At 37.3% G+C, this 22,251-nt stretch overlaps 2 protein-coding genes across 2 annotated transcripts; one reads left to right on the forward strand and one right to left on the reverse strand.

The window, feature by feature from the left end:
- The first annotated feature begins 659 nt into the window (after positions 1-659).
- On the forward strand, positions 660-10,236 carry LOC139151612 (C-type mannose receptor 2-like). Its single transcript, XM_070724531.1, has 8 exons — positions 660-783; positions 1,093-1,372; positions 1,960-2,030; positions 2,607-2,895; positions 3,504-3,574; positions 4,146-4,433; positions 4,725-4,795; positions 9,994-10,236. The coding sequence occupies exons 1-8, from the start codon at positions 729-731 to the stop codon at positions 10,111-10,113; spliced, it is 1,245 nt and encodes a 414-aa protein (XP_070580632.1). The 5' UTR covers positions 660-728; the 3' UTR covers positions 10,114-10,236.
- Positions 10,237-11,168: 932 nt separating this feature from the next.
- LOC139123734 (uncharacterized) lies at positions 11,169-19,367 on the reverse strand. Its single transcript, XM_070689892.1, has 3 exons — positions 19,356-19,367; positions 15,624-15,762; positions 11,169-14,878 (listed from the first exon to the last, which is right to left on the reverse strand). Exons 1-3 carry the CDS (start codon positions 19,365-19,367, stop codon positions 12,954-12,956), a joined length of 2,076 nt encoding a protein of 691 aa, XP_070545993.1. The 3' UTR covers positions 11,169-12,953.
- Positions 19,368-22,251: the final 2,884 nt, after the last annotated feature.

Raw genomic sequence — 22,251 nt, forward strand, 5'->3', positions numbered from 1 at the left:
CGAACCGACATACAGATAGAAAGAGACACGCAGAATGAAGGCATCGTATGACGAATGTATTACTTCAGTCGACGCTGAATAATTTAATAAACGTACAGTGTATGTCACTACAGTGGAAAACGATACGATCGGTCGCCTTTGATTCATTTCCGTCCTGGGTAAAAAAGTGTACCTATTTTAAGCAACATCGATGCCTGTAATTTGTAACAGCCACACTAAAGTTAAAAAGGCACTGACTAGTTTTTGCTTGCCTTGTTACTTCACTTCTGCATACTATATATTGAATCCATTATTAATGCCTGAACTCCCTTTTGAGCATGTCGCTTTCGTAGTTATGTCCAATTTGACTGTTCCTTGATGCCTACTTTTGCAAGTTATAACAATATAACAATAATGTCAATTAAAAATGCACAAGTGTTTTCAAACGTTGACGACAAAATGAATTCACGAACGTAACTTCATTGTGAAGATCTAGTTTGCTGTATGGAGGTCGTTTTGGTTCATCTCCAGAGATACCTCCTGTATCTGATGAAAAGAAAGGTTCAAAAAATATGCAACTTATTTGCATTATTTTATTCATATTTTGATGTAACCAAGTTGCAACCAATGACAATGCAGGTGTACTGCCAGTCAATCAATGACAAAAATGTGAATATATATAAAGTGGAAGATAAACGAGCTTCAGAACATTGGTTCGTCGCTTTGTTTGATACACAAAGCAAACCACTATGATCTGGTTTTCAGCAATCACGTTGGTTTTTCTCTGTGGCCCTCAGCTTGGTGGTGAGTGTATTATATATCTAAAGCTGTGCTGCAAGTCTTATATAGCATGTAAGGTGATAAGCAACTAACATGGTGATCATTACTGTATCAAATTTTATAAAACACCTCTATGATTGCTTAAAAGGTGAGCTACTTATATTTAACCATACAAAAATTTTAAGTGAAGAAAAATGTTTTTTGTTGTCTCTTTGTGATTGATAGTGTGTATCCTTGGCCCCGGTAAATGTAGTAGTGACCAAGATTATAACTGAACAAATATAGCCACCTATTTTAACTAGTCATTTATTTGCATTTTATCACACAAACCAGTCGCTCAACCAGTGGCGTACAGTGACAAACTGTGCTATGACGATGCTCTTGCCGCATGTGAAGCAAAGGGTATGATGCTGGCCAAAGATATTAGTGAATCAAAACATGATCTTATAAAAGAGGAGATTAAGGCGAAGGGTCTGGATGAGATGGACTTTTGGATCAATGGCAAGGTCAATTCTGATGGTGACTGGGTGTCCAGTGATGGGGATCACTCAACTTCCTATCGTCCCTGGGCTATATTCGAACCAAACGGAAGTGGTAGTTGTCTGCAGCTTCGGTGAGTATGTTTGACAAGCAAATGTCTTGCGTCATTGCACACACAATATAATGCCTAAAGTCTACCCTGACGTTGAAGTTTTTAGAAATGATAGAACGTAAGTGCTGTGGTGTAGAATACACGATGGTTTCAATCGGGTTCCAACTCACAACGTATAGTACCCAATCAACTAGCGCAGAAGCCACAGACAAAACCGCTCGGCCAAATCCCCAATCTCAAAAAGATTGGTCCAATAACCGAGCTATAAGTTGTTACAATTCTGACTTCGCCCTCTCCACATGTTGTAGACTTCGTGAAGCACTCACGCTCGTACACACACATCGCACACAAACTTTATCGAAGCGAAGCAATGCATACATCGCTTAAACTGGGCGGAAGACAGCCTCGGGGACAATTCTGTCCACCAGCAGAACTATCAACCCAGGGTAGAGAATACGATGGTTTCAATCGGGTTCGAACTCACAACGTACGGTACAGGGTTAAAACATTACAATTGGTTCATGAGATTAAAAAGTCGGAGAAAAACCAATATATATTGAAATAACGGTATGTTGTAACATGATGCCATTCTAATTTATTTAAAACAGGAGAGGTTCTGGATATGCTTGGGATGACGACAAATGCTTTGTTGCCAAAGGATATGTCTGTGAGCCTATAGGTATTAAGAATGTCTTCTTCCATGCTTCAGTCACTCTATTACGTTGACTCTTTTCATAATTTGAAGAGAAAAATTATTTACCACTATGAATTTTGTCTCACTCTACATGCCAAATTCTATATAACAGATACAATTTTAGACACTGTTGGTGCTTTTGTTACACGATTACAGTTGTTTCCTTTGTAAATGCGTATCTTCTCTTTGTCTTTCAAAATGTTTTACTTCGTATCGAATTTTGGTAGAAAAATTATATAAATTACAGGGAGGATCATCGGAACTGCTTGTGTGCGACTTTTTTGTTTACAAGCAATGTATTTCATGCATGATATGTACATAAATCACGTCAATATAGCTGCAATATTTAAATTTTACGAAATTCATCGTTAACAAACATGTATTAACTTTCATCAATCTCCAACGTACCCTTGATAAATCCATCGTAGGCGTCTCTGACAACCTTTGATTAGAGTTGAGACAACCCCCTTTAATTATCAAGACTTTTTTTGTGAAAATATCAATTTTCTTGATCTGCAGTTTAATTGTACATATCTTCCTATGGTTTACTTTAAAATACAGAGGATGAAAGCGATCGTCCGATTGCGTTTGCTGAAAAGCTTAGCTTTGACGAGGCTTTGGCATCATGCACGTCAAAGGGAATGGTGCTAGCTTCAGATACCAGCAGCGTTAAGCATACGCTATTGGTTGATGAATTAAAATCAAAAGGTATGGATGGTGAAGATTTTTGGATAAATGGAAAACTTGATAACAATGGTGATTGGATGACGAGTGATGGCCACCACCTGACATCCTACCAACCGTGGGCAATATTCGAACCAAACGGAAGTGGAAGCTGTCTGACACTTTGGTATATTCAAAGATCACCAATCATTTTTATAAATATTTACGAATAGAAAATTATAATTCAAGAGAAAAATAGTGTACCGCATCATGAAATTTTTAGACTATAAAGAGATTTTTTACGACTCCTGGCCCGGTTGTGTAAATCAGTATCGCCATTGTACTGCATGGTGACAGATGTCATCATTATTGTCTAAAGCTGCACTGAACAAATTCAAAAGTGACTTCAATATATCTGTTACACTATATTTAATATTTACGTCAAACTTTCTGTCTCCTGATAAAAATGAAACCTATGTTTCCTCAGCTTCTCGACCCTCATTCACTAATTCAGAAAACAACATTTTTAAAGATAAGCGTATGAGACCCGATAGTGAAGCATTGCTTACAAATAAATGGATTTAAGTTCGTTTTAGGGTTAGTTCATTTTGCAGTTGAAAAGGAATGATTTGTTATTTATATGGAGTGCGGCAATCTTAAAATGAGTGTCAGTTATCTTGAATACACTTGCGGCTGCACTTACTTAAAATGGTGTTTACATTTTAAAATCCTACGTGCTCTGCAAACGCCACAATCCATGGCCACGGCCCCACATTAACAATTTCTTTAACACAGGGCTCACCTTGGATATGCTTGGGATGATACCGGCTGCGACGTAGAAAAATACTATATATGTGAGCCTGCAGGTATGGACAACATATAGATCTTACATCCTGATGACAGCTAATTCTACATCATGTGTCAATAGAACAGCTAGACCCATGAAAGATATCTTATTGAACACATTTTTACAATTGTAGATATGACAGTTCTATATCGTAAACAAATGTCCATGGTATAAGTTCTTGTTCATTGCTAGACGTACCGTGACATCAGTGTTCAGGGTGACGTTCAACTTTGATATGCAGAATACAAGTTACCTGACACAGTTGTTCAAATTTTACGAGACAAGTCATCGCATGTCTATGTGGAGACTTGACTGCCGTAACTAAACACAGAAGTGACATTGATGTTCAAAAAAATCAACTGATTCCATATGCTAAATATTTATTACTTATTTTACTGAACAGTCCTAAGTCAAGACCCAATGATAACTCTTACCTGAAAAATTAGTTTTAGAAAACAAAATAAAATGTCCATGGCTGTCGTCTTAACGAATGGATATAGTTAAATACCTGTCGTTTATTCAAATGCTGTCTTGTATCATAAATCATTGCGTTAGTAAATGAATAACAGTACATTGACTTTACTTTCCAGTTTTGCCAGAAGATATGCCTGTTGCATTCAGTGATAGACTTAGCCATGCCGGTGCCGAGGCATCCTGTAAGACAAAAGGCATGATTTTAGCCAAAGATATCAGTGACACTAAACACGCTCTTCTTGTCGGTGTACTATTGAAGAGTGGTTTAAAGTCGCAAGATGCTTGGATCACGGGCAGCTTGCATCTGATAATGTTTGGAAAACCAACGACGGCGAGCCATTGGATAGTTTCCAACCATGGGCAGCAGGTGAACCGAGTGGAAATGGTCGATGCATACAACTTTGGTAATTCAGTGACTTTATTACATCACATTTTAATGCATTCGAAGCGTGATTATACATAGCTATAATTATGATTAAAAAGTGTGTGACTGTCGCCTTATCACTAAACGTATCAATTCTAAGAATGAAAGTTAATGTAATAAACGTACAAAGTACCCAATCAAGATATTCCCAAAAATTATACGCCTTACAATTATTAAAGATAAAAACTGTCCTATATCAGGTACTAGGAGTATATGTTATTGATATTCATTTCTGAAATACAGCATGAACTTTCTCCGTTTCCTGACACAGGTCCGGAAGAGAATACAAATGGGATGACGACGAATGCGTCGTTACCAAGGCCTACATCTGTGAAAAGGAAGGTGGGAAATATTATTTTCATCAGAACACATTCTTTTAGGACTTCGTATAAAAGCTTTGATAATCAAGACAAATGGCATTTGTGGTAGCGATGAAGTTTGCAAGTATTTCGTAAGCTACGACCTCACGGATAAATGTATATCTGTGATGATATGTGACGACAATATGTGACGACAGTATATTTTTTATGAATTATACATGAGTAACATTATAGCTACCGTAGTGTACAGAAGAATTTGGGATGTGTAGCCGTCTGGCGATGGATGGATGGGTGGACAGATGGTTGTCCGTTTGTGTGATTGCCCATTCACTCAAACAGTTTGAAAACTGTATGCATGTATGTATGTATGTATGTATGTATGTATGTATGTATGTATGTATGTATGTATGTATGTATGTACACCCGTGGCCACTTTAGTGTTGATCAAGGCTACTTGATACAGACAGAAATTCTGCTTGTATAAAGGCAAAACTAGCTCTGTCTGGGGTTGTAAATGACAGTTTACGATTGACACCCCTGTGTTCAAGATTAGAGACAATGTAACATTACCAAGCACTGGTCTGTGTACAAGTCTTGTTTATTTCAATTTCCCCTGACACACTGTCTGCATGGGACATACAATTTTACTTGACCCTATAGCAGACTGTGAGCTCATAAAAGTGTATTGCCTCATACTAATTATCGAGTAAAGACTTTCATGAATGGAAGTGGTATCTTGTGTCTCAATTTTTAACACAGATGCCAATCGTTAGCTCTCATTTACAACCCTTGGCAGGGCCTTGTTTGTCTTTATACATACAGAATTTCTGTCTGTATCAAGTAGCCTTGATCAACGTTAAAGTGGCCACGGATGTATGTATGTATGTATGTATGTATGTATGTATGTATGTATGTATGTATGTATGTACCATCGTAATTATGTATGTATTTGTAGTTTGAGAACTGCAGTACTTAAAGGGGACCTTTACTCATAAAGCTTGCTTTCCTGAGTGATATCAGTCAATAATACATGTACCTAGTTATATTATCATCGCAAAAATATCAATTTTACATGCACCTTCGTGTATTTTCAGTATTTTGGGCAATTTTGCCGAGTACACTACAGATCGCGTCTCGCGTGTAGCCATCTTTGTGGTCACGTGATGGCGGTTACGTCATAAGTGCTCCAGGATGTTGTATACAAACCAAGGCGTATCAACATGGCTACTGTTCCCGCCGCTGTTGATGTTTCTAGCGATGAAGAATTTGAGCAAACATTTAGCCTTCCATGTAAAGGAGTTCAACCGTATAGGTTCGAACCAAGGAAGCCAATCGGCCATGGGGATACCAGCGATGAGGAGGAATCAGACGATCCCTTCAATACGGAAATTGATTTTGCCGGTCGAGCGGGAGCCAATGCAGCTGACTGGTGCGTTTGTGCCAACTGCACGGCCATGGAAATTCCTATTATGAATTTTTGCTGCCAGGAATTGGAGGAAGTGCAAGATAGGTTGTCTGCAGATAGTTTGGACTGCATTTGTAAGCATACCGATTTCAATGCTGTCGTTCTGTATGATGCCGTGTTGCGTACGGCCCTCATAGCCATGAAAGACGTCACGCGTACGAGTCTCAAAGAGCCCATTAGAGAGAGGTACTAGGTAGGTTAATTTGTGTCGTTGGATGTACCACTTTTCCGTGGGTAGTGATGTAATTTCATCGGGATAGGCGGATGAAAATGATGACCTACTTATAAAGTATACAAGTCAAAAGTTCTTTGTACGTTTTTTTTTCAAAAGACTGCATGCTACCTGTTTTTCGATTGTTATTTTCCTAAACGTCCAGGAAACTAGACTCGGTACGTTCACTGATTGATTTTACGCCGCGAAATAATTGATATGCGCGCGAGAAAGAAACTATGGTTTCCTGGGACGCAATATTGGTATTGTGGTTTCTAATTGCAGTCCATGAATAGACTGGATGGTTGCCATAAGTAACAAAGTGTCACCGCAGTACGAAAAATAACAAAATTGATAGCTGTGATATCGCAGCGGAACTTGTCCGTGGCCGTGGCGTGTATCGAACGCGCTCGGGTCATTGGGGGTCACGTGGAATTGACCCCAATGACCCGAGCGCGTTCGATATACGCCACAAGAGCCGCTGCGATATCACAGCTACAAAATTGAGATATAAATTCACCCACGTAGGTCTATTTACAAAAAAAAAAAAAGACAAAACAAAAACAATTATAGGATATATGGTTGTGCTACCAGTTGACCGCGATAAAACACTCAACAACAACAACAACAACAACAACAACAACCAGAAGTGTTTGGAACAAGTGTACATATTTTTGACTGACTTTAACAATGTTGTTTGTTCTGAAAGCCCAAATTAACTTACTTTGGCGATTATTATAGCTAAAAGAACACAAACTAGTAGAATGATGTGAACATATTTATTTATTTAATTACAGGGAACTGGCACTAAATAACACGTTAAAAGTAGTAAAAATGGACAAAATAGCAAAAAATATATATAAAGAGCAAACATTTACAAACAAGCACCATGAATGGATTAGTAAAAAACTACAAAAAATGGACAAAATAGAAACAAACAAACAGACAGACAGAAAAACAAATAACATAAATGGGTTAGGGTTAGGGTTGAGATTATGCTCACCTCAGTATTCACAGAGAGGATAAGAGGTGAGCATAACCCCAACCCTAACCCTAACCCATTCAAGGTGGTTGTCTTTTTGTTTGTTTTTTTCTACTTTCTTTCTATTTTGTCCATTTTTTCCCAGTTTTTATTATCACAACTGGAAGTTGTGATATAGAGGTGGTTTCAACCGGTGTTTGATGTCGTCCATTTCCGTAAACGACAAAAAGTCAAAAACTGCTGAACAGACTGCGTTGATATTTGATACCGATACATAGACTGGTTCCAAGGTTCCAATTCCGAAAAATGGAGCCAAACGGAGCGGCGGTTAGATAGTTTTGGGAAATTTGTAACCCCCCTTTTTAACTAATTGATTTTAGGGGTCTTTCATATATGTAGTTTTGGAATGTACACCAATCCTGCATTGTGGACTGTTTTATGAGTTGTGGAACAGAAATGAGGTTTTGATGAATGTTAGAAATATGCAGGATGACTGATTCGAAGTATAAGAGATTTCTATGGTCTTTTGGGCATCAAAAGCAATAAAAAAAACATATTTCATAGTTTAGATTATCACTTTTGAGATGACCCTAGGCATTTGTTAAGTAAACATCCTTGAGTCAATATACAGACTTTGACATTCCAGAGATTAAGTATCCACAACCTCACATGTTACAGTCTTTCACTACAATGGTATGGCCCAAACCCATCGTTATCAATGGAGAGTGTGGACCTGTCTACAGGAAATTGGGGTGAACAGGTTAGACAATGACGTTACAAGTTGTAGGTTAGTTATCAAGGTAGCACCAGCATAGAGTCCTGAGCATCTGTCCATGTGTTCTCACAGCAAATTACAGGGAAAAAAATTATTTGAGAAGTTTCTCTCCTTTAAATAGAAGTATATTACAATTTAAAGCTGTCATGGATGGATTGCTCTCAAATGATCTGAAACACAGTTATTGCCCATTAGCAACAAATCTACAGCAAGATTTATGTAAAGTTCATGAACTTACACAAGGTATTAGACAAAAGATGACCATGACTTTGCTACTTTTCAACATTTATTTCAATCAGATTTCCCCAGCTTAGTGTATAATTTTGTAATCTTAATTACTGTCAACTTAGCTTTACTAACTTATTCTAACCTCATTATTCTTACACTAGTGTTATACCTTATAACCACAAAATTTCAAGAGATGCATATATGATTGTCACTTAACAAACAATTTACAAATATGTCTTCTGCTATTTCTCCATATACATATACATGTCTCTTTTCTCATAAAAATGAGCTTAAAATCGCAATGTGAAAAATAGTCTTTCAGCTATATGTTGCTCATTGACTTCGTGGTCTGTCTAATTCACAGTGAGTGTGGTTGTTGATAAATGCCGATAATACTAAGCGGTCATTATGTCCAAGCGCCATTGGCGGTATTTTTTAACATAATGACATAGGTCATTATCACATCTGGAAGTTGTGATATAGGGTTAGCTTCAACCGGTGTCAGACAGACTCAGTGTCCATTTTCCGTAAACAACCAAAAGTCAAAAACCGCTGAACAGACTGCATTGATATTTGGTACAGATATTCAGACTGGTTCCAAGGTTCCGATTCCGAAAAATGGAGCCAAACGGAGCAGGGGTTAGATAGTTTTGGGAAATTTCTAACCCCCTTTAACTAATTGATTTTAGGGGTCTTTCATATATGTAGTTTTGGAATGTACACCAATCCTGCATTATGGACTATTTAATGAGTTGTGGAACAGAAATGAGGTTTTGATGAATGTTAGAAATATGCAGGATGGCTGATTCAAAGTATCAGAGATTTCATGCGCTTTTGGTAATAAAATTGATAAAAAACAACATATTTAATGTTTTAGATTTCTCACATTTGTTATGACCCTTAACATTACAGACTTGATGACATAACTAGCTGCTGGACCTGTTTACTGGCGCATTGATTTAAAGACAAAGATCGTTTTATTTTGTAATAAGGACGTGTGATTTCGTAAAACATAGTCTATTAGCCTGGAAATGTGATTTTTGCGAATATTGCTTACCCCACTGACAAACAGTGTGGTTTGAAAATGGCTGGAATTCGCTACTTCGGGACTTTGTTTTGTGTGTGCATTTACTGACAAACTCCAAACCCGCAGCACCTACCCATTCAGTATTTCATGTACAGGTGTACCCAGAGATAGAGTAGTTTCACAATGTGCCAGTTGTGATCAAGTGCCATTGGCGCTATTTTTAATAACCCTAACCTATTCAAGGTGTTAGTTCTATTATTTTTCTATTTTGTCCATTTGGTCACAATTTTCATTTACTTGTTTACTGTTATTTAGTTGAATATTCTGTGATGTACTTGTTTATTAGCCATGTAGCTGTGTTCAAAATAATAACAATCAAACAGAAATTCTTGTGATTAAAAAAATATTTTAGGATGTTAGACATTTTAAAGTTTTTAATCTTCCATATGACTGTTTAAATCATGTAACTTATCCCCAAGTCATTGTCTATAGAGATAGTCTTGCATATTTTAAATATTTTGTAATGTTACAGGACATACAGACTAGCAGCCTATCGACAGTTTACCTGGTGGACTCATCAAAGACTTGGTCGATATGTAAGGAGAGTAATACCATCTTGTGTTGTAACAGCCATTCGGAACAAGTATCCTGATGACCACTATACTGGATTCAGAGAGGTTGAGGATGTTGACGCCACTGCATATCCTGATTGATAGTGTTGTGGATATTATGACCAATGCTTTATGTGTATTAAAAATTGTGAATGAAAGTTGAAGTTGCGTTTGTCTTGTTTATTTTTGTGACCAATGTTGACTTACCGATTTGGCCAAAATGATTACATGTGCAGTGAAACCTGTCATTACGGACACTTCTCTAATCAGGACATCTGTCTATTAAGGACAAATTTTTAAAGGACAAAATTCATTCTTTCAATAGAATTACCTGTCCATTAAGGACACCTCTGTATTAAGGAGTTTTTTGGTTCCCAAAGGTGTCCTAAATAGGTTTTTCTGTATTTGTTTTTGTCTTTATTTTAAACTTTGTAAAGCAGCTGAAGACAAACATTTTCTGTAACTCATCATCTCATTTTGAACTAATGATAGTTATTAAAATTTACATGATAGGTTACACACTGTGAGCCTTAAGGAGGGCACTTTGATGCAACACAAAGAATGTAATACTTTGACCTTATATGATTTAATTGGTAGAAATGAAATAATATCTGAGAATATTGGAGTTATTTGAATCTTAACAAATTCTACGAAGTTGCAGCTCATGGTCCCTTTAAATGATCATGCTATGACAAGCAGTGAACTATACCAGTATCTAAATTGTGCACTATTTAATTCAGCCATTTTGTTCCATGCATCGATAGATGTTTCTTGCTCAAGTCCCTGTAGCATGATGAAACACCAAGTATGAAGGTTCTCACCACAGCCATTGTGTGAACAATCAGCAATGTTATTTCTGAAAATTGAAATACAGTTTGTACTTTAATTCATTTATCAACAATCACAACGGTTTTAACTCATATACAGTAACAGGCCATGGTCATACTTTAAAAATTTTGCTTTTCATCATACTATTGGGAGTAGCATGGGAAACATGGAATTGATACACAGAACAAAAAAACACGGAAAAACACCTACCGGTAAATTCAGTTACTGTGGCTTTAATTCCACACAGTAAAAAAAAATCATACTAGTATTTCCAGTTTATACACATTTATTTGGAATCATTTGTACATTCATAAAATTACAGGTGATTCGCATAGCTATGTACATGGTGACTTTGAATTTCATTTGTCTCTTCTTTTATTACACCTGTTAAGAATGCCCATTATATCTACAATTAAAAACAAAAAAATGCTTGCACTGAAAACACCCATTCTGTATAAATAATTACAGCCTTGATACATCAAAGGGATGTTCATATTTCAGAGTATATGTGTGTAAATTTTGTGGTAGAGTTCAGATTTCTTTTTCTCATTCTGTTTGCAAGTTACCACAGACAATTAAATGTTCACCAAATTGAAGTAAAAGTTGACCCCCTTCATCTCCAATGACAAGTGACCTTGCAGCTCATAGGGCTCTGACATTATGTATTGTTTGACAAATAAAAATACCGTCAATGACACACTGTCGCTCACACTGTTTCAGAATGTATCTGTACATTTAAAACTTATTGGAGACACGCAATCAAGATACTGACAGTGCTTGTCAGTACTTTAAAAGATATACATGTAAAATATGCCTAAGTTAAGTAAATGTGCTTGGTGTTAGTTGAGCTGTGTCCTCCAATGACTGCATTTCAATAAACTACAGTTTCTATTTCATATACTTTCAAATAGTATTCTTCTTATACCTAAAACAGTATCAGTCCCTAACTTTTATTTTTAGGAAAGCAACTGAAACTAATTATCATATTGAGTTATTATTATGCAAATCTGCCTATATGTTACAGAAATTTCTGGGAGAACACAGCTGCTACATATAGCAATAAAACAAGTATATTAAGATTTCCTTAATCCTTTCAGGCTTGAATTTCATTGAACTTTAACTTCTTTAAGATTGGTAAATTTTAGTCATGCTGTCAGAGTCATGCAAAGGATTTAACATTGCATGAAGGTTTTAGGCCTTGTGTCAGACTATTTCCTGTACAAAACATAGCATAATAGATTGAATCTCAGACTAACAGGTACAAGCGGACCAACAAATATTGGGTCTATTTCTGCCTGGGTGTCTGTCAGTTCATTTGACCCTGACTGAAATCTCTGCAATTAACTTACATGTCTGTAACAGGCAGAGCTGACCAAGCCAGGATACCAAGACAGTGCCAGAGGTTTGTACAGATTTCAGCCAGGGGTGTTATTTTGTTCATGGCTAGATTGATGTGCAGTAAAATTGAGTCTGACTTGGAAATAAACCTACATGTAATATTAAAGTCATCTTTGACTTTCTGGGATCATAGCTAAAAATTATTGATATACCGGTATATGATACGTTGTCAGGCTTGAAATGATTAATTTAAAATGAATCACTTATCTATTTTGCATAACTCACGCAGTGGAGGGACTGTATGTAAAGTTCACAGCTGACCTTCCTTTTAAATAGAAACTATTATTTCCAACCCAATGAAAACATTACAAAATTGCACAAATTGCTCCCAAATACAATCTTTCATATATCAGCACAATTTGATTATTTGTTACTAATATCATTCCTAGAGATATGCACACCAGATTTCAAAGGAAACTAGGCCACCAATTTAAGAGAAATCATTTTTGACCAAAAACAGGAAAAATTGCCCCAAAAGACAAATGAGCATATTTAACCACAACTCTGAAAACAAACTCTGATCACCTTAAAGACCCTGCATGCAAACTTCAATACACAATCTGATCACTGGTTTCAGAAAAAGAGTCAAATGTTTATGGACAGACGGACAACAGACAATCATTCTATGAGAAAAACTGTGTTGCTGACAACTGAGCTACAAATGGAATGTCCAAGAGCACACTTTGCCATATTTACAATACAACCTCAGATTATGTTTGCCTAGCCTCTGAAGCACACACAAATCACTCTGTCCAATTTCACAGTTCTCAGAGGCAAACCAAGTGAATTGGAAAGTCCTCTCTATGACATCATGTTTGCATGGCTTATCAATTGGAGCTATATTGGACTTGAGATTTGGAATATCAGCATGTAATTTGGACTGATTTTTAACACGCATAGCAACAACTTCCTTCATCATACTCTCACGATATGGATAAGTCTTGCGCTCCTTTCTGATCTTTGCAATCCATTTCTTGTTATAACTATGAGACTTGGGGTATACAACTTTGAAACACAGTGACCCTGACTTAGTAGTAGCCTGTTCCCTAGCAACATGGTAGTTATGGTCAATCACTGCAAGCTGTGTGCGACACACCATTCCCTCGTGTGAAAAATGCTGTCGCTTTGGAGTATATTTCAGCAAGAGTGAATGGTAAACCTCCAATTCGCCTGTGTGACAAAACAGAGTAATATGTTCAAGATCCTTCAACAGTTTTTTGTCATTGACAACCTTCCTCAGTGCATCATGTGGAGGGGAACCTACACGAAGCCAAGATATCTCCTTCCTATTACCTTCACTAATGGGCTCATGCTCACATGCATGGAAATATTCCTTGTCATCCCAAGAGTGAATGTCAACTGTATGGTACACCACAGATTGCCATTTCTCTCGCAGAACATTAACATCACCCCTACATGACTCTGCACACCACCAGAAATGATTACTGATAGACTGGATCCATTCCAACAGAGCACTGTTACCCTTTACCTTGCCAACAGCACAGAGTCTTTTTATTACACTTTTTACCAAATGCCAAATATCAAACTGGTGTTCAATCTCAGGATATTCTAATCTCATTATTTTCCTGATTGTAATATGCCTGTCACTTGCAAGAACTGAAACAGGTACATCCATTTTCTTCAGGAAATCAAGACACTTCCTGAGGCCCATTGGCTCCATGGCATTTGAATTTTTAACTGACGGATCAGCAACACTGTTTACACAGAAGTCAACGATGTACCCTGTTTCCTCATCCATCAAAGTATATGTACAATATTTAGCACAATGCCCAGGACTATCACAACGGCCATCACCACATAAAACATTATCTCTGCCACGAAGATCATTTATGATTAAATTCTGCATCGATAGCCATGTCTCATTCACAACAGGAAACAAATACTTTTTCTGGATGTTGTAAAACTGAGTTTCACCAACAATGGGCATGTGAAGGCAATGAGCAATATCGTAGAGCCTAGTGTAAGTGTTACCTGAAAATAAAATTGCTGCAGACAGCAACAAATTTCCAGCTCCCATTTTATTTAAAGTTGGTTGAGAGGACCAACTGTAGTGACACCCAGCAGAGCATGTTGTTTTGATTATCAATCTTGAACCAGATAATAATTTCTGCATGGAAATAACTTGTGCAGGACAATCTTTTCTCTGGCACTTTGTAAACAATTCAATTAGTGAAGATTCAAAAACTAAAAATTTCATTTGCTCTGCTGGATCACTAGAAACAGGATCATCAATGATAATATCTGGCTCTGTGTCACTATACTCTGAATCAGTCTCAGATGATGATGTATACGGAATGAAGTCTGGGTCCTCTGACATGTCCTCATCTGAAGCATCAGAATCAGAATCATCAAAAGTGTCACACGTATGATTGTCCAGTGCATCACCTTCTGTGTCCATTTGACTTTCACCTCCACTATCTGTAGTAGTACCCTGTGATGTTGTACCATCAGATGAATTACCTCTCAGTCTATCAGCTGTCACTGGTAGATTTGTAGCATAACCATGGTCTTTAGACACTGCAACAATTATGCCGTCTAAATCAGTTTGTGTTGTGGCATCTGGTAAAAAAAAACAAACAAAAAAAAACCAAAGTATTAATACATTGAGTTTTGATGCCATCAAACCAGAAAACAATAGCACAAAAGTATATGGGGAAACCTTTGATACAGATGAGATCAAATTTAAAAGGTGATTGTAAATAGAGCGTGGACACATTTCCCCAGGAATGTTTCAAAGTTTGCTTGATTTTTTGCCCAATTTATTTTCTTCCTTAAGTTGTCAATTTTTTGCGATAACTAGTTCTTTTTTTTACTTAAGCTAATTTCTTTAACCCTTTCACCACCATGGTTTGTCCAAAATCCATTGTTTTCTATGGTAGAGTTGGCCCTCTACACAGGGAATTGGGGAGGGGGGTGAACGAGTTAAACACCATTAGCATGTAGACAAACTGAGTCCACAGAAAAGTATAATCTTTATGGCCCAGATAAGTTTTTTGGCTCCTGAGATTGTACAGCGGATTGGTCCCAATTACAGGGAGGGCTCACCTGCCATACAACCAAGGGCGGCAGTAATGAGGGCCATAAGGTTTATCATATACTGTACTTTACCATATATTGTTCTCCGTTAGAGCATGTCATGAGCTGTTCTGTGTACAAGTCAATGTCTCGATTAAACAATTTATTGTTCCTGCATAATGACAATATCATTATGCAAATCAATAATCATTCTGCAAGAAAACAGTCAGGACACTGATAAGATACAGTTACTAAGGCTTTAAAGGTGAAAAAAATTAAATATACATACCAGAGACAGAAGGCACCACTGTACCACTGCAGTGACAACACTGATGAGAAGTAACATCATGGGGAAGTGTGGAAATCTCTATGTTTTCTTTTTGCTCTTGTGGGTTGGTGTCCCTAGGCAACAGGATTTCTCTTAACAGCTGGAGATAAAATTTAAAAATTCATGTTACAAGTACAAATAATAAAGTGGTGTGTATGTTTGGGTCTATGAGGTTGAGCAGTGACAGCCAAGACCTCACAGATGGAGTCCCCTCACATATATCATCATGGAGTCTCCCATCCTCTCAAGCATACATCACATTTCAGTCAGTGGTGGCGCCCTAAACAAGGCTTACAACATTCAACAACTTAGGCTGCGTTCACAAAAAATGGTTGGGGGGAGGGGGGCTGGAGGAATTCAGGGGGATTCGAAAATTTTGAGGGTAGTAGAGGGGGGACTTGAAAAATTTTTGGTTCCCTTCCAATTCCAAGTTTTTGTTGGTAATTAAATGAAAATGAATACCATTTTTATGTCATCCAATTGTTGTAATGTTAGTAATCATTTAACAAAATCTAGAACCATTTTGTCACATTTCATGACTTTTACCTCGAAAAAATCTAAAAGTGTGATTTGTTATAAAAAACCAAACGAGCCTAGTAACAGGTCAGAAGCTGCAACTGTTGATGATTTTTGCAATATTTCTATGTAATATATCAACTACAGTTTCATGCTGTCTCCCTACAGCATAATCAAACACAAAATATTAGTTTGTCGACAAAACCTGTATATATAAATATGTATTAGGTGATAATTTAATCAGTGACAGTAAGTTGTCAGTGATACAAATGTATGCTACACATACACAGGCTGTGATAGCAAGCTGAATACTGGACAGTTCAATATGCTGCAGGGAGTAGAACAAGAACGCAGTTGTATAAATTGAACAAAAATATTGCCAAAATTATCAAAGTTAATACAGCTTACTGCCTATGGGCAGTGTCATTATCAGATATACTGCCCTGCTACTGCAGTGTTACTGTCACTGCATAGCTGACCAGTGACAGAGATAGCTCTGAATCTGATGTACATGGTAGTTGAAGAAGAGTTTGTGTCAAATGACACCCACGACAGTGAAACATACTTGTACACAAGATTAGGCCAGAGAGCAACGCATGGAAGACCAGGAGACCTTCTGGTATATGGTATTTCAGAGAATAAAACATTTATTTGATGGAATATTTTAACCTTCCGATATTGTCAATTTTTAGTGGCATCCAATTCATATATGTCTTGTACTTTTGAAACAAATTTTTGGTGGTCACTGTGCTCAGTTTATACAATATGGCAATTAGCCAGAATTCACAATTTGCATACTCTCTCATGATCGGCATTTTGTGTGCTCTTCGGCAGGAGCAGTTGACCTGGCCAGATTTGGATTAACTCAAGTTGGCTTAGACTGCTAAAGCCAAAAAGTTCACTGATGCAAATTAAAAATGAATCAATTTAAGAACTTGCCTTAGAAATATGACTTTACAAAGTACTAATAACAGGTAATGTTGAACATCTGCGAGCGGAATGGCGCAATATGTGTTTATTTTGTCTGCGCGCACATGCTTTACAAGTATGCGTGCTTGTGATAGTTGGGGGGACTTGAAAAATTTTGATCATATAGAGGGGGGGGGGCATTTGAAATTTTTTTAGGGTATTGAGGGGGGATCTGAAAAAAATACGATTTCAATCACGATTCCTCCGGCCCCCTAATCGTTATTTGTGAAAGCAACCTTACCAAAATGAGGCAATTTGCCATAGCTTTTGAAAGCGAAGACGTCATCGGTACGTTTAACGGACTTGATAACTGTGCTTGTAATCATGATCAGAGAGGATAACACAAAATAATATTCTCGGCTTGGTGTCCGAGTTGTCATTTTCTCAAAAATGGATCAATTTTTCGATAAAATAAAAGCATGAAAATGTTCGCGTTCATTTAATTTGTTTCTCTACGTAATCTGTAGCAGTACGAAGTGTTAGGACGCCGCCACAGCGAGGTAGAGTGTGAATCACAAAGTTTACAGCCGACATAATGTGGCTGACATAAAGTCGGCCATCGTCGATTTCGTAAAAAATAGCTTGTAAAAGGTGCACAATTAGCGGTAGGAAACAAGCAACACGAACAAAATATAAATGTGAATGATACACGTTAATGTACGATGTAGGTTTGAGGCTTTGGTTCAACAATGGAAGTAGAACCTACTGACAACTGAAGTTGATGTCTTATTGCGATCACTTAAAACATGACTTCATTGTCAATCAAATGCTACCTTTCGATTACTCCATCTAGTGGCACTCAATGTTTTTACGGTTTTTAAGTATTGCGGATTATCCTTTGACATATCTACATCCGAAAACAAACAACAACAAAAAACCAAAACCTCGGGAATTTCTCTTTGAATGCTAAGGGCGGATCCAAGCTATAAAGGAGACATGTGACAGCTAATAACATTGGAATGAGATCATTGCCTTACATGAAAAGGAAAGCTTGACCAAAAATTTCATATCACGTAAGAAACTGACCTTGAGCTTAGAAACGCAAGAATATCCAGCCTTATCTAGTCAACATATTAACGACATTGTTTTGTTCATTTAACATTACGACAAGAGTATCATATCTGAGCCGCTCAAAAGTTTCAGTTTATGTCAACTTAATTTAGGAGACTTGCATTCATTATGTGATTAAAGTGAGTGTATACAGTAGAAAAAACAACAAATATATAACGATGTCATTCCAACGATTCAGTATAAAATTCTCAACTCCTCTCAAAATTTTGTTAATTTGTCTCTGTTATCGGACTTCTCGACGCGACTTTTGTCCAGTATCTGAAATTATTCACTTATTTATGAGTTTACGGTGTGTTGAGGAGAAATTATAAAGTGTCATCAAGCGCTACCCGCAGAAGACTAATTAATAGTAACATTCATGGCGTCAGCTTGTTTCAAATAATGGCCCTTTAAGGACAATAGTCTTATAACTAGCCAAACTGCTTGCATGGACAGTAATGATTTTGATTAATATGTAAGCATGCTTCTAAAGGTAAACTCAAAACAGTGTGTTTCTTGCAACGTGTTTCCGGGCAAAATGTGACATCTGTCTGAAAAATCATATTTTATGTCCTAATGAAAATGAGATAGAGAAGAAATTTAGAAAGACATGAATGTGGTAAACATGCACAACAAATAACTTTTCGATTTGTGGATTTTGGAGATGATAGGTCGGGTTATAAGAACCACGCGGCTTTCAGTTGTCCAGGTCGGATGGAATTACCTACTTTCTTTTAATCAGTCTATGTGAGTTTAACCGTATCAAAACCACCATCCAATTAAATGTTGTCGTAAAAAAGTGAAACCTAGAGAATTTCGTTCAACGTTCAGACATAGGGATTAGATATCTGATAGATACACACAGCACACACTATGGCGCTTGACCTTGCATTGAAGTATACAAGATCCTGTATAATATTAAAGACAAGAATATCAGTAAATCATACTAATCAATCAATATTGTTAGCATACTACAGGAATCTATAAATGAAGAAACTCAGAGAAGTTCAGCTCTCAAGGAGCCGTCATTGTAAATCGTAAAAGTACCAAACGTCCAACATTTCCTCCAAATTTTAGACTGACCTTTGACCTACGTCCAATATCTCATCAACCACCTAAAATATATGCATTTGAGTGCAGTCGAAACAGGAAGCTTACGTGTCTAAGCATGTCGTCCCAGGCTTTACAGAGGCAATTTCCAACACACCTTATCTCTTTTTTGGCCAAACTGTTTTATATATCTGGCAATCTATCACTCGCATAAACCTCAGGGTGATATAAGTTTCTACAAGCAACGCATTCAGCTCTCATCTTAGCAGATGCCTGACCCTGTAATACAAAAAATACCGAAACGGTGGTCTGGCAGTACCGTATACGTCAAATTAATCAGAATTTTAACCAGGAAGAAATCGGGCGATAACACTTTCGGAATGGCCTATCCGTCAAAACACGTCTTCGAATGATATTTGTCGCTCGATGATAAAAATGATAAATTTACTTCACGATTATTTTTTTAGTGCTATTCCATTTACATATAAAGCCGACGACATCGTTACATCGAGCGATAATTGGGGTAACACTATAGGAAAAATTGCGAGACTGGAGCGAGAAAGTGACGCTTTCTCGCAATTGGTGAGAATCTCTTGTTATTCTCACCGCTGTCGGTGAGAATTTCTTAATTCTCACCGGTGATCTGCGAGAATTGTAAATGCACTCCTTGGTGAGAATAAAGTATGATAACAGATTCTCACCGGTGAGACTGGAAATTCTCACCAAACACGGTGAGAATGTATCATACTCATCATTCACTGGTGAGAATCAAGCAGACTCGCTGTTCACTGGTGAGAATCAGCCAGACTCGCTGTTCACTGTTCACCAGTGAACAGCGAGTCTGGTTGATTCTCACCTATGAACGGCGAGTCTGCTTGATTCTCACCAGTAAATGGTGAGTCTGGTTGATTCTCACCGATGAACGGCGAGTCTGGTTAATTCTTACCAGTGAACAGCGAGTCTGCTTGATTCTCACCAGTAAATGATGAGTATGATACATTCTCACTGTGAAAATTACCATTCTCACCGTGCTTGGTGAGAATTTCCAGTCTCACCGGTGAGAATCTGTTATCATACTTTATTCTCACCAAGGAGTGCATTTCAATCCTTTCAGCTCACCAGTGAGAATTAAAAAAATTCTCACCGACAGCGGTGAGAATAACAAGAGATTCTCACCAATTGCGAGAAAGCGTCACTTTCTCGCTCCAGTCTCGCAATTTTTTTCTGTATTAATTTTTTCCTCAGTTTTAAGCTGGTAAAACTGCCAAAACTTGACGAAAAACATCTTACCAAATCACAAAAGGAGATGCATATTGAGGTAATTATTGGATTAGTTAATATTTGCGTCGTTGGTCTTGTATGTTGACCTCATGAAAACGACACCCTCTCTCTCTCTCTCCTCTCTCTCTCTCTCCTCTCTCTCTCTCTCTCTCTCTCTCTCTCAGCCGGCCGTCCATGATTGCAAGCAGCATCTTCAGTCTTAACATTGGTGCTTGTGTCAAGAATATCCAGCCTTATCTAGTCAACATATTAACGACATTGTTTTGTTCATTTAACATTACGACAAGAGTATCATATCTGAGCCGCTCAAAAGTTTCAGTTTATGTCAACTTAACGGTGAAATAAATTTCACTAAGCTCGACTTCATTCACTTTGAATTCCGATATAATCACAGTCATGATACATACGAAGCAATTACGCAATGTTTCATTTTTGTGCGGCATCGACGGATAGATATTGTTATCAGTTAGCGTGAGTATTCAAAACTTCCAGAATTTTAAAAGCTCCTGCATAGTTTAATTCATCTTTTCGACCCTATGATATTTGTTTGAAAGTCGAACGTGACCTTTAACAAAGTCACGAAATGCTCTGCAGAGGGTATATCTCTCGTCTATCGGGTTTACGTAGTCGTGGCCGTGTCGCACAAATTATCTTGTCTATGTATTCAGTATATATCAAGCTGTTAATACTCTATTCTGTCTCTTTCATTATTCTCTTATCTGAATCGGAATATTTCAACGATTTCACTAAACACGCCTCTGAAAAGTCAGGTTCATTAAACTCTGGGGTAGAATCCTTGAAACTGAGAATAAGTGCGTCAGAATAACAACAGACGGTAGTTGGTCTCTTGATCAGGCTCTTGTCTGTGTTACAAATTTGGACGAGAAAATAAAAGATCACTTGTCATGCAAATGTGGTTCCCTCACGGATGCGTTGTACTGTTCATTATGACGGCATACATCGCATGATTATGGCACTGTGCCACATTTTATCTCAACTATCGAATCAATGATTTCCGTGTTCATACTCTTGTTTCTTCTTTGTTTCTTCTATGGAGGTATCACATGTTCTGTGGCTTGAACGTATTCACTTTTCAAATAAAAAAAACCAATTATTCTATATATTCCTTTAAAAGTGTCCATACACACATATCTATTCTTTATACAAGTTTCTAATGCTGCTTACCTTTTACTGGCAATGGTCATACTTAAAATATGCCAAAACTTTGGAAAGTTTTCACTGGAATATGATCTTGAAAATTTGAATTATCACAATTGATGCCCTCGACCAATCGGCTTATGGCATTTGCGCTAATTGTAATCTGCGATTCCGTCTACACAATATTTTTTTCAAATGGTTTCCCAGTCAACGAATTTCCTTTATATTGTATCTTCTGTGGCTGAAATGTTGAACTGCAAATATCTCGTATAAAATATGGTTCACCTCTCGCTTTATAATTGAATTTTGTACCGCTTTCAAACAGAATACTTTCACGTTTAAAGTAACTAATATCCTTTGGTTACTTCTGTTAATTTTTACACGAAGGGGTTCTGATCCATACAAATATCTCAAAATTAAGAATTTCACTTTCTAAAAAACATTTGGACTGTAAAACTATCAGTTTTATCGCCAGGTTGTTTTGCAAGCAGGTCTGGTAGCAACACATGAGAGGGAGTATTTCTACGAAATTCAAGGTTTCTCTCAAAAAACAGCCCAGGCGAGT

This window comes from Ptychodera flava, chromosome 2 (assembly GCF_041260155.1).
Source record: "Ptychodera flava strain L36383 chromosome 2, AS_Pfla_20210202, whole genome shotgun sequence".
Taxonomy (NCBI): domain Eukaryota; kingdom Metazoa; phylum Hemichordata; class Enteropneusta; family Ptychoderidae; genus Ptychodera; species Ptychodera flava.